General features: G+C 31.9%; 1 protein-coding gene across 2 annotated transcripts in view; it reads left to right on the top strand.

Moving 5' to 3' along the window:
• Nucleotides 1-12667, top strand: part of LOC130448872 (fasciclin-2) — a 177585-nt gene that overhangs the window by 61522 nt on the left and 103396 nt on the right. For both annotated transcript variants that reach the window (XM_056786439.1, XM_056786440.1), the window contains exon 2: nucleotides 7111-7176. In XM_056786439.1, the coding sequence (XP_056642417.1) occupies nucleotides 7128-7176 (49 nt within the window). In that variant the 5' untranslated portion in view covers nucleotides 7111-7127. The remainder of the gene's footprint in view (nucleotides 1-7110; nucleotides 7177-12667) is intronic.

Here is a 12667-nt window from a genome sequence, read left to right as displayed (position 1 = left end):
AGGAACTGAACATCCTGAAGACTGTAAACTGTATGTAATATCATTCAAGCGGAAACTTACACGATAGAGAAGGCTGTCAGGCTGTGAAGCGAAAGTTATGGATCACTCTATATATTTAGCTTTTAAAACACAACAAAATCATAGGTGGTAATGAGTCTCTGCTGGATAGGGACTGGAAGGAAACTCTAAATAAAAGTGACTGTGTTATTACTGTTGTAATTGTTATAAAGTGCCCTTGATATAGGAATCAGAGGGGAACAAAAGGAAATATCGTGCAAAATAGGTGAATGCATGGGATTCTAAGCGGACAACTATTGCAAAGAGTATAAAGAACAAAAAAGACTATGTTGTAAGAGTAAAAAACTTCATTCTGTTTTAGAGTTTCAAAATTGTTAAAACTAATACAACGATCTTCAAGTCTACGAGTGAACCGTGATAAATCTAAGTCGAGGTTGCCGGTTTTAACATAACCTAACCTAAAAAAATATAGTTTGAGAACGAATAGAAAGAGGAAAATTGTGAATGAGAAAGAGTGACAGTCAACTGCAGCATTTGTTATGTGACAAAACAAAGTAATAAAACGGGAAAAAACAAATGCGAGTGAGATATTTCTAAAAAGGGTTTAAGAAAGCTATTGAGAGGATCAAATCATTATTATGAGATCAGCTGATATCCTCTATGAAGAATTGTATGAAAGCAGTCATTCCAGCGACATATTCTTCTTAAAAAATTGTCACATTATGTAATTTTTTCACAAAACTTGAACGAAACAAATAAAATTTATAAATCAATTGAATATCCCTTAGAATGATTATTCAACATGTGTAGATTTTATTAAAAAATAACTTTCTCTCGAGGTCTTTTTAATGATTCTAGTTTATGCTGCTACGAACAAATTTGCAAATTGGTTCCCTAGCCCTGGCTCTGTACAGCTGCTATGGAATTTCAAAAATTTGGTGAATTCACATTTTTTATAAATGGCGGGAGCGCCTTTGACGAAATTTTTATTATAGCGGGTGGTTTATTTACAGTATTTCTTTTGAATAATTACTAGAAAAGTCTATTTATTTATTTCTTTTGTTTCATTTTATTCTAGAACTTTGTAGAATTCTATTTGTGGTGTATAAATATGTTTATGCAGTGCAGTTGGTTAGTTTTAAATAAGTAGTTGTAGTGAAAAGAACGAGTTAGTGAAAGTGATTTTATAAATAAATTATTATGAGTTGAGTGAATACCAAATCGCTACTTTTCCGTTAAAACTATTCTACTACTTGGAAATCGAGATACAAAATTCAATACACAATACACAAGAAAGTTGAGTAAAACACTGTTTTTACTAAAAAAAATCATATTAAATTGTAATCTCCAATAACAGTTTGAAATAAAGATTATTTAGAAAAATTTTTCTACAAAACTAGCGCCCCGTATTCGGTAAGAATCTTATTAAATTATTAAATTGAATTTGGTCCTATGAGTGAAGTGGAACTCAATATTTCATTACATTTAGAATATTAGGTTTCCTATCACATAATTTGATTTTATTCCAACGGCGTTTCACCGACTTGACACTTTTCTTTTTTAATGAAAATATTATATAAATATGATGAAAAACGATACTCGAAGTGATAACTCTCTGGAATATCTCTCGAGGTTTATCATTTTAAAAGTAATTAACCTCCTAATCTATTTTGACAATGGGATGCTTTTAAAACATTGTTTCCGGCTTAAAAATAAGTCGTTTGAATATCCTGATTTTCTAAAAGGGTTAATCGATTTTTTGAGCTTTGGTCTACAACTGGGTTTTTCTCTAGTGGCGGACTATTCATTCAACCTTATTTATCGTATTAGGGTTCTGCAATTCCCAAACTTCCCAACTTTCGTGGCTGTCTCATCCAACTTGATTACGACCTATGTGGTTTATTGTGCTATTCAAGATTGCAAAGTCAATTCCAGAGATAGAGCTGAGCCAAAAACTTATATCAGAAAACTCCCGAAGAATTTGTAGATATTTAACTTACACAGAAAGTCACAATGAAGTGAAACTTATATGAAACATACTTTGATTAATACAATGATAAATAAAAAAACCTCTTTTATTTGGTTATTAAATTAAGTTAAATTATAATTTATATAAATTAACCAAAAAAATTAACAACAGAAATTTTAGTCAGTGACATACATATTCTTGAAAGCTACAATCTTCATATTCTGCTATATTCAGATTTATTTTATAGATCTTACGATATCAAGTTTTAATAAATTATATATAGTACAGGGAATAACGTCAAAAAATCAACTTTTCCCCATACGAAATATTTTACTACGCATGTTATAAATAGTAAAGAATCTTTTACGATTTTTGCTTGTAAAAAATGGACATCAAATTTGTAGGACACCTTATACTCTATAACATTATATGAGTAGATTTCAGAATAAAATTTTTCGAATCCTCAATTATGTTGTTAAACAATCTTAGAACATGTGGTGAGATTAATTAAAATTAGATTGACAACATATGAATATATAAAGAAGCTCATTTGAAAATTTTTAGTTTCTTTAAATATCTTTAAGACAACAATTGATGTAAGCTTCATTTATAAATTATTTAAATAGAGATATCCAATGTCCATAAACATGTGAAAAAATTTCTTTAGTACCTACCATGATTCGAATCCGAGATAACGAAAGTCAAATTCTGCTAGGACTGACAGAATACTATAAGGAATTTTGAATTCGTGATTGATGTTGTTTCTGGAGGCCTATCTCTTCATAAATCATAATAGAAGTTGACATCAATATGTAATGGAGAATATTGGAAAAAAGGAAGAAAAATTATTGTGTTGAAATAATGTAAATTAAATTTTGAAAATCTTGTTCATAATGTCTATGATACTATAATTCTTACTCGATTATATCAAACTAATGAAGTCAGTTAGCAATAAAAAAACAACAAAACATTCGAAAGACCACTCCGATTCAAGTCAAATTTGAAACTTCCCATTATGAATGACGCATAGTGAAAGAAATTTCGGCTATTTCTCCACTTAACCTCTTTCCCAACGTTAATATTTTCATATGGTTTTTTGAATAGTACTAAATACGACTAGATAACTGGTAGAAGACGTTTTGATGTGGTAAATTCAGCTGAAGAAATTTGAGATACAATATTTTTACATATACGAGTAAGCTAGATTTTAGGATGCCATTTCGATTAGGTGAGGTCAATTCATACAAATCCAACAACCTAACCCAATATTTTTAAAGTCCTAGGAAAGTTGTCCCTGGTTGCGGATTCATCCAGTGATGATACGCCCCCGATTTTTTCATTTTAAATTTCAATTTTTTCGCTTCTTTTCCTTACTTTTCATTATATCTGCAATCGTATCGCTCACGTATTCATATGAATCCTTGCAGGACAACATAGTTTGAACTATGTTATCTGGGTCAATGATCAATTCATTCAACAGTACACTGAGTCTTGCTTTTTCATTCTATAAGGGCAGAAACTACAATTATCGTCCTCTGTCCGTCATAATTTGGTATTTGATGGGACAGTGACCTGTCAGAGCACCGACGAGCAGTTTCATGTCGCTTTTGATCATCACGAGAAGTTCTTCAGACTTGTTAGTTGATATGGTTATAAATCTTTTAGATTGTATTAGGTCTGGAGTGTTTCTTCATTAAGACTCTATCTGATTATTCAGGCATTTGTTTGGTTCGTTATTGATGTGGCATCTAGTGAGGTTATAGTAGGGATCTGATCCAAGGTTGGAATCGTTGCCAAAACTGTTTTCTTATGTGGTAGTGTACGCTGGTGGTCTGGAAGCCAGATTAGCGCTACTTTATTTTTGTTAGCTAGTGCTTTTGTGTTTTATGTTCACTCAATAGCTTTCAGGATATTTAAGGCCGCTTGGCTATCTGAGAGGATGTAGATGTAGTGCTCTTTTGAGAGGTTTGGATCCAAACACTCCTGAACATATTAAATTATTGATACCTGAATAATGGTGAGTGATGTTCCTGGAGGTATGGTCAGTCCAGCTCCTTGCGCTAGCTTAGAACCGTCTGTGTACCAGAGAGATACATTTCAAGTTTGCAGAAGATTTTATGGCCCATGATTAGCGGTCGTTAATTACCACTTCGAATGGGGTATCTTTATCTAACGTGCTGGGTATTTGGACCTTTGATTTGTCACGGTGTTCTGTGAGTGACCTATCAGATTTCATTACTTTAGGTTTACTATCTGAATTAGCTTATGGACGTTGTTAAAAGCCTTTTTATACACTATGAGGTGAAGAGAAGGCAGGATCAGTAACGCGTCTAAGACTGCAGTAGGGCAGGTTAACATTGCCCCTGTAATACTTAGACTTTTAAATCTTGTTTAGTTTTTCCTGAGCTGTTGTTTGTTCAGTTGTCGATAACCAAACAAGTGCTGCATATGTGATCATGGTTTTGATGAATTCGAACTGTTACCCAAATTAACTCAAAACCACCTTTCCTCATGTGGAAATTACTGAAATATAGGTTATGATTTTGACAATAGAAATCAAAATCACATTTTGTAAAACTAGTAAAATTTATGGACTTGGAGCTACTATTTCAATGAATTGCTAAGGAAAATCAATTTGTCAAATAATTGATATTGCGGAGACTAATAAAAAAATACTATAAACAAGATTTTCAGGTGTATAGAAATTGAATTTTCTGGAAATCGGTGCGGAATATAAACTAGATCCAATGAAATTTTGAGATTACGTACGCGAAGCACTTAAGAGCTTAGAAACTGAAACAAACATAAAACCCATATAATAACGTCAAACATTTTCCTTATATAGCTCACGAACCTTAACACAACACAGTTGCTTAATGTCTACATATTCGAGAAAGCAAAGAGGAGAAATCGATCAAATCTCGGTGCATTAATCGCTTATACATATTAAAAATAAAATTGCAGAATTAAACAGATTACAATCTACAAGGAAGTGCAGGTTAATGGGAACTGAGATAATGGATTGGGATGCGAAAGATCTTTAAAATGTCTATTTATAAGACAAACTCGTGAATTGGAAATATGCTTGATGGTAGGAGCTATTTTCGGAATCAATAAATTGATTGGAAATATTCTTAATAAAAATCAAGAATCAAAATATTTAATTTTGCAACAAATGAGTAAAGTAATACTCTTCTTCACGATTAGAACGGTTTCACGAGCCGAAAGCGAGTGCGGCAATTCCTACTAAAATAATAAATGAGCTGCTCCTGGATTTGATTAGAGACTTTCGCTTCTCTTGGGGTAGTATAGTCCAACCTAGAAGCTCAAATCTGTGTCAATTTGACATACTATTACTAAAATAATGTTGATTGGCTTATTCGATCCGTAATTATATCTAGATTATCATGTATGTAAATTCAATTAGCCCATAAGATATTACAAAAGTTATAAACTATTAAACACATTCAAAAAGATTATTATTGAGGAGGCGATTAATTGAAAAAAAAATGATCATCCATGACCCATTGTTGGTTTACGCGCCCCTCCACGAAAGTAAGCCCGTCAATTGAAAAAAATGTTTTTATGGTACTTGAAGTTGACTCGGGAATATAAAAAATAATCGTATAATCTTAACACCTTAGAGAATTCAGTTCTGTTGGGATTTATGATTTTATTCAATTTTAGTCAGCAATTCTCTCGTATAATTATTTTATTTATTAAAGTCCCTCTTATACGAAGGTTAATACTTAAATTTTGTGATAGACAAACGAAATTAAATATCTATAATTGGATACTGTTTGATTATTTTTCAAAATTTTCTCCATTTTCATTCGTTTGAATCAATTGCGTTTCTATTGAGGTGTCTCCAAAATATGGGATTTGAATGCATCAACCTCTTCTTTGGATGCAGGAAAACGTTGGTCTCGCAATTCATTTTTGATATGCGGGAATTAGAGAAAATCATTTGATTCCAAAAGGCGGTTGACTGTTCAAAAACGTTTTTGTCCGAATTCATTTGTAAGAACTTTTATTTTGTGGTGGTGAATAATGATTCGTCTTCTGCGATTGGTTTTCCTAGCAAACAAATGCCATTTGGAATTGACTGTTTTACGCTGCTCTAATGGAAGGGCAGGGACGTGTCCAGCTACTCCGAAAAAAACTATTTGCTTTGAAATGCTTTGTGCGCGAAAAAACTTGTTGGCTTGTTTCAAAAGACCCATACTGGCTGTTGCTTAGTTTCGAGTTCATATACATAAATCCATGATTTGTCGCCTGTTACAAACTTATGGACGTCGTTTGACGTCCTTTGCACCAATCGACATGAGCTTTTTTTGAGCAACTATCAAATTATGCGAAAAAATATTTTTGGTAGGCAAATCTTCGTGCAATATTGAATGTATGCGAGTGGAACTAATGCCCAAGTATGTCTCAATCTCACGGTATGTCACATAACGATCTTGTAATACCAGTTTATGTACAGAATCCGATTTTGGAAGACCTTCACGACATGTATCTTGTAGCGAAGCACGTCCAAGAATTCAATAAATCATCAAAGCACGGTGGCTCCAAAGATGGTGCCTCATCATCAAAAGTCGAAGTAAGTTGATCGGGTCACTGCTGTTGGTTTAATCCACAGAAAATCATCGCACGAAAATGTTTTGACCAAGAGGAATGTTTCAAGTATTTGCGAACAAATAGCACTCGTATGACAACACATTCTAAGTACGTGCACCATTCAAAATCTCAAAATTTATGATGGCAGTATCAGATTTGACATATTCACCTCAATATTGCCAAATCCCAAAACTTGAAAAAATCATTATGAGTATTATTATAAGTATTTACATTTTCAAAGCTTTTGAGGCATAATTTTTTTGTATGTATATAAAGTATCCATAGAGCAAACACATTTAACAACAATTTAAACATTCTCTAAGTTTAGAGCAATGAAGAAAATGTTAGAAATTGGTAATTCCATTGGGAACGAATTAACTCGATATAAAATATAGGAATCGGTGGTTTTCTGAGGCACACTTTGTATATTTTTATAAAATGGAATCATGAATTATAGTTCAACATCAAACTTTTTGCAATAAGATACTAATTTCCTTATATTTCAGATACAACACTAAGCAGGATGTTGAAAGATGAAGCAATGTTAACAATACTTCTGATTTTTTGCCTAGGTAAGTACTCTTCCATTATTCGATTGTCCTGCTGTTAGTTTAAACTACTGCTTCACAAAATTATATATGATTTTTGATTGAAATCGCGATTCTAGAATTTGTTTAATTATTCTATCAGTATATTCCTTTCTTCTCTTTGTTTCGTTGTTTGTTTATTTGTTCTTAAACACCTCAAACCGTTTTTAACTTTATTCTTAGTTACCAATATTCTATTTTTTACGTGAAAAGTAGTAATTTTAGCGGAAAAACATACATTTGTGACTACGAAAACATATTTCACAACAATAGAATAATATAATGAATCTTATTAATGCCTAACTAAGTATTTCGGCAGGTGTTAATAAGGAAGCAGACTGATAATTTTTTGTTGAATTTACTACCTCTCCATATAGTATTAAGAACCGAGAAAAAAACGTCATGTTTAGAAACGGAAATAACTAGAAAAACTGTCCTTGGAAAATGATGAAACGTGGGACAAGCTTCAGGACGGATTACCAAAAAAGTTAAGCTTTGAGAAGAAATTCCTCTCAATACTAAGACCCAAAAACAAAACACCATGTGAGAAATAAACAAAAATGCTATCAAATGGTACATAGATGGTTCTAAAACAGCAGTTGAGGGAAACCAAATAGCTGACAGATTTGTTAAAGTAGAGGTAGACAAACCTTTAATAGGACTTGCGCCATTCTTGGTATCAGGAAAAAGCATTGAAGAAGAAGGTAGATAGGGGTAAGACCAATGACTGGGACAATCTATAGGGACTGAGACAAGCGAAGACTCTCCTGGGAAATTATAACCAGAGAAGATTTGCTCAATGTATCAGCGTAGATAACGTCTCAATGGACACCTGAAGACGCTAGACATAGCAGATAATGCAGCGTGCAGATTCTGTTACACAGAGGATAAAACCTCTATTCCAAACACACGGAACTCGAGAGCTCTACACCTGGGGGTTCCCCAGTATTACAGCAATAGATTTTTTGGATCGCGGTGTACATGGTACCCTAATATATATACATACATACAATTAATTATTTTTTCTTTTAACTGACATTTTGAAGGAAAATGAGAAATTTATTTTAATATGCTATTATTTAGTTACAAAACTTCATTTGACTATTCTACATTTATAAATATTATATGGAAGCTTGAAATGTACTCGTATATTTTCAAATATTCTTTTCCACTAAATACGCACCCCAATGAAAATGGGATGCATCTGAAAATATAAGGAGACAAACAGAACAGCCTGGCGAATGTGACGTTTTATCATGTTAAAATCAGAAAGCAATCTAGTATATTGACACTTCCAAGCTGTAGTCTTTTTATATAATAGGACTTCAAAGAAATTGGATACGAAGCTACTCTGCGTTCGCCAGATGTCTTCACTGAGAAAATTGTGAAGCGAAAATCATTTCTCTACATCTCGTATTTTAATAGTTTCTGTATACAAGGATAAAAATTACTATTTGATACAGACTGTATCGAATAGTTTTCAGATTTGTCTTCTATTGAATTCTAACAATATTCATCAACTGATTTTTTTAGCTATGCTTAGATGGTAGGAGAAATTATAAGAAGAAGTGAATATTTCGAGCTTTAATTCCTAAAATAGGTTTTCATGAGGATCCTTTAGGGAAGATTTAGGGTTATGAAAAAATAGAGAATTTAATATATCAAAAATAAGGAATTACATTATAAGAGAAAACTTGATCTTGAAAAAAATCATAAACAAGATTGAGGAATGATAACTGAGGCAAAAAGAACGGAAAAGAGAGGAAAAGGAGCTGAAAGAAACAAGTGGAGATGGCAAAAAAGAGGAATAGGAAACACAACAAAAGACACAGGAAACGGCCGTTGAGAAAGAAGCCCACGCAGTGACTCAACTTTAATTAGCCCCACGACTGAAAAGTTAAAATGTATCGAGATTGATATGGATTAAAATCGTATCTGTTTTGGCATTTTTCGATCAAAACTAGAAATATTTGGGTGTGCGAATTTTAGTTGGAGTACCCTATATAAAAATTCAATTAAGAATGATAATACAAATGTGATTGAATTCCTATTTATGCGATACTGAGAATATTCCTTAGGTAACATACCTTAATAATTTTCAATGGAAAATCTTCTCTCTCCAAAATTACCGTGTATATACTGAATCAACGACCGCCTGTCAAGTATATTACCAGGAAGATCACACTTGTTGAGTAAATCAGGTGTAACCAATAAAGTTTTAATACGTTCTACTGAATGATAAATTCACTTCAAGGATTAATCATTATTTATAGACAAACTCTATACAACGGAGTTTAAGTACAGTTCGAAAACAACTTCATACCCTTCTAAGATAATATATATATTGAAGTTTGCAGCATTTCGTAAAACTTTTATAATTGACGGTTCTTGAAATTTACTCGAAAGTAATAAAGAACGAAAGCTACAACGAAGAACTGAGATTTATCTGCGTTTGTTATTGTTACAACAATGACAAAGAAAAATCCCAAATTCTCACGAAAACAATAATTGTTTCAGCTCGTCAGATAATGTTATAGTAACAGGGTGTTTATGATGTAATCATCATTAATTATTATTCTTTCATTGTGTCTATTAAAATTGTTTCTATATAAAAACTGAGCTTAACTACCGGAATTCAACTCATCACAAATATCCTGCAGGTCTATGTAAAGAATAATTTCACAACAATTTTATCTGAAGTTTTAACTCTGATACGCGGAGTTGAAATCAAGAAAAAGATTTTATTGAACTTTTTGAATAGAGTGTAAAGCCGACAACCAATCAAGTTCTTTTTGAACCTAGAAGTGTCTATGGAACTGAGCGACAAAATTGGAAATAGAAATTGATGAGAAATTTAACAGTGATTAGCGTGTTACAACTTTCAACAACGAAATATATTTACGTTCCTTATTATTATTTAATTGCCAAATTCGTCATAAAAATCGTTATTCCAACAATTATCAATTAATTCATATCAAGATTTGTTAACTACTATTTCATTTAGTTTTGAAAAGAGCAGGTTTCAATATAATATTCACTTTTTACTTTCAAATATATCTATCATCTTTGATTGGAATTATCATTCAAAACAAATTTCAATAATATTAATTGTGATGTTCCAGATTTCAATTCAACTGTGAAGCGGTTTATAAGGTTTAGATTCCAAAATTTGTAAACTTACGTCTATGAATGTAGACAAACTTTACTGAGTCTGATTAATATACCATTTAGCAATATTATATTATTTACGAAGCATATTGCGTTGGATGATGTCACTGGAAATTGCATTCCAAACATGTTGCCATATGGAAAGAGACACGACTATATCATTCGCTACATTCAGCACATTTTGTGTTTATAGCACACCGAGGGGAAATATTCGGATCGTTTACCAAGCACCATGTTAAATTTTCGTTCTCCCAGAGGCAAATACACCAGGAAACATTATTAGTACATCCTGAAAGTTTTCTATAGTAAAAAAATACTCTGTTGTTTTAGAACGTTGTTAACATTTCTACTTTGGATCTTGTACGAAACTAACCATCGAGCTACTAACTAAGATCTGAATTGAAAGAACTGGAGCGCCACTTGGCGAAAATTGTTATACTGTAACATCCTAATCTTTGATACAGACTAATAATAAGAAATAAAAAATATACTGGCCAACTTCTGAAGAGAATAGTCAAACTGTACGAATCTGCTTTACATATATTCGGGATCCTGTATAATTCCAAAAACAAAAAGTAAAATTCGTATACAATAATTGTAATTTTTAGTTCTAATTAGATCGATTTTATTTGATGAAGCATAAACTAAACAAAAAACAACATCCAGCTCTGCAAATCTAGGTACTAGAGGGGAGTCTGTCAAATTATTGGGAATCACAGTAGAACCCGGTATTAACTGGGAAGAGCATATAGACTCACTATGCTCAAATATTTCATCACATCTTTTTGCAAATTTTGGATAGTGTGTATACAACAATTTTTTTCAACTCTTTGATCAATATTTTTGGAGAAAAAATTATCGAGAACTCAAAAATTTTGTAGGTAATTTCAAGATTTCAGTAATGCCGCCATATTTCATGACGTCATAGGTATAAAATAAACACTGAACATATGATACAAAGTAAATACGACAGCTTCCTTGATTATCCTAAAATAAGCGTTATTATTAAAGATTTCTGCCAAGATGTAAAAAAACCATGACTAATACACCTGATAAAATTTTTTTTATTATGCCAATAAATTCGAATATACAACAAAATTAGTTCGAAAATGTTGGTTGCTTTGACCATCCTCCGAAATGTAATTATTTTGTTATGTGAATCATTTTAACGTAGTTATATTAAAATTTTAATTAAGTTCATTATGTTTTTAATTTTTAATGAGATTATGTAATAATATAAAAACTTAACCTGTGAAAGGTTTATTCATTTCATTCCTATATAAAGAAAAATGTTTCATTTATACGTAACTAGTTAATAAAAACTGTATTATAACAGCAAAACAGCAAAACGTTATGTTGCCGGCAACGATAACCTCGTATCATCAAGCAGACAACTGCTCAATGTTTTTATTAAACTTGTGACGTTACCATTGAGAACCAATGAGAATCGTATTCTTTCGTAGTTAAAAATGTTTGGTATTTTCAATTAAATATTTAGATATTATTTTTTTATTTCCAGTATTCTACTTTCTGACGAAAAATATATAGTCAAAAAATATTTATCGCAAAAAGAATTATCGAGAAATTCTTTTGCATAAATAGTTTAAATGTGTGCTTAAATAAATTGATTAAATTGATTGATTGATTGCCACGCATCGTCCTAGAAGGGAAACCAATAACGAAAAGAGAACCCGGACGACCACTTAAGAAATGGCAGTAGTCCACCTCCCAGGAACTGATACAGAGGAAACTGCAAAACTAACAGATCCTGAGATGATGAGTAGTTTAGTAAATAGTAAATATCTTAGTGGACCCTAGTGTAAATGTATAAATTCACAGTTTAGATAAATAAGAAAAGCAGTACAGTTCTTATGATTAGAAAAAGGATTTCAAGTTTTTGTTTGTCGAGAATTGACAACAATTTTGTTTTAGATGATTTAGAATGGAAAAAAATCACAATGTTAGTTTTTTTCCACTAGTTCAAAAATAGGAATGTTTGAATCGTGAACTTTACTCCGAATAGATGATTTGCCATTTCCTTTTAATAAGGGAGAATAGATAAATTCATTTCGTAGCCATTATGATGTTTCCTGTTCAAAAGAAGATCACAAAACCACATATAATTTCAAAATCGCATAAATTCTATTGTTTTGTAGTCACCCTGTGTAACCGTTCGCGACAAATATTAGCAGAACTCATCGGAGCGAGAGTTAATTCGATTCAGTATGGAACGTTGTACAGAACCCGAATCATCCGAGCGTTAGGAATTCGATTTGGACTAGAGATTTTACGAGACAATTTTTTATCG

This window comes from Diorhabda sublineata, chromosome 9, assembly GCF_026230105.1.
Source record: "Diorhabda sublineata isolate icDioSubl1.1 chromosome 9, icDioSubl1.1, whole genome shotgun sequence".
Taxonomy (NCBI): domain Eukaryota; kingdom Metazoa; phylum Arthropoda; class Insecta; order Coleoptera; family Chrysomelidae; genus Diorhabda; species Diorhabda sublineata.
This window is presented reverse-complemented; position numbering and strand designations above follow the sequence as displayed.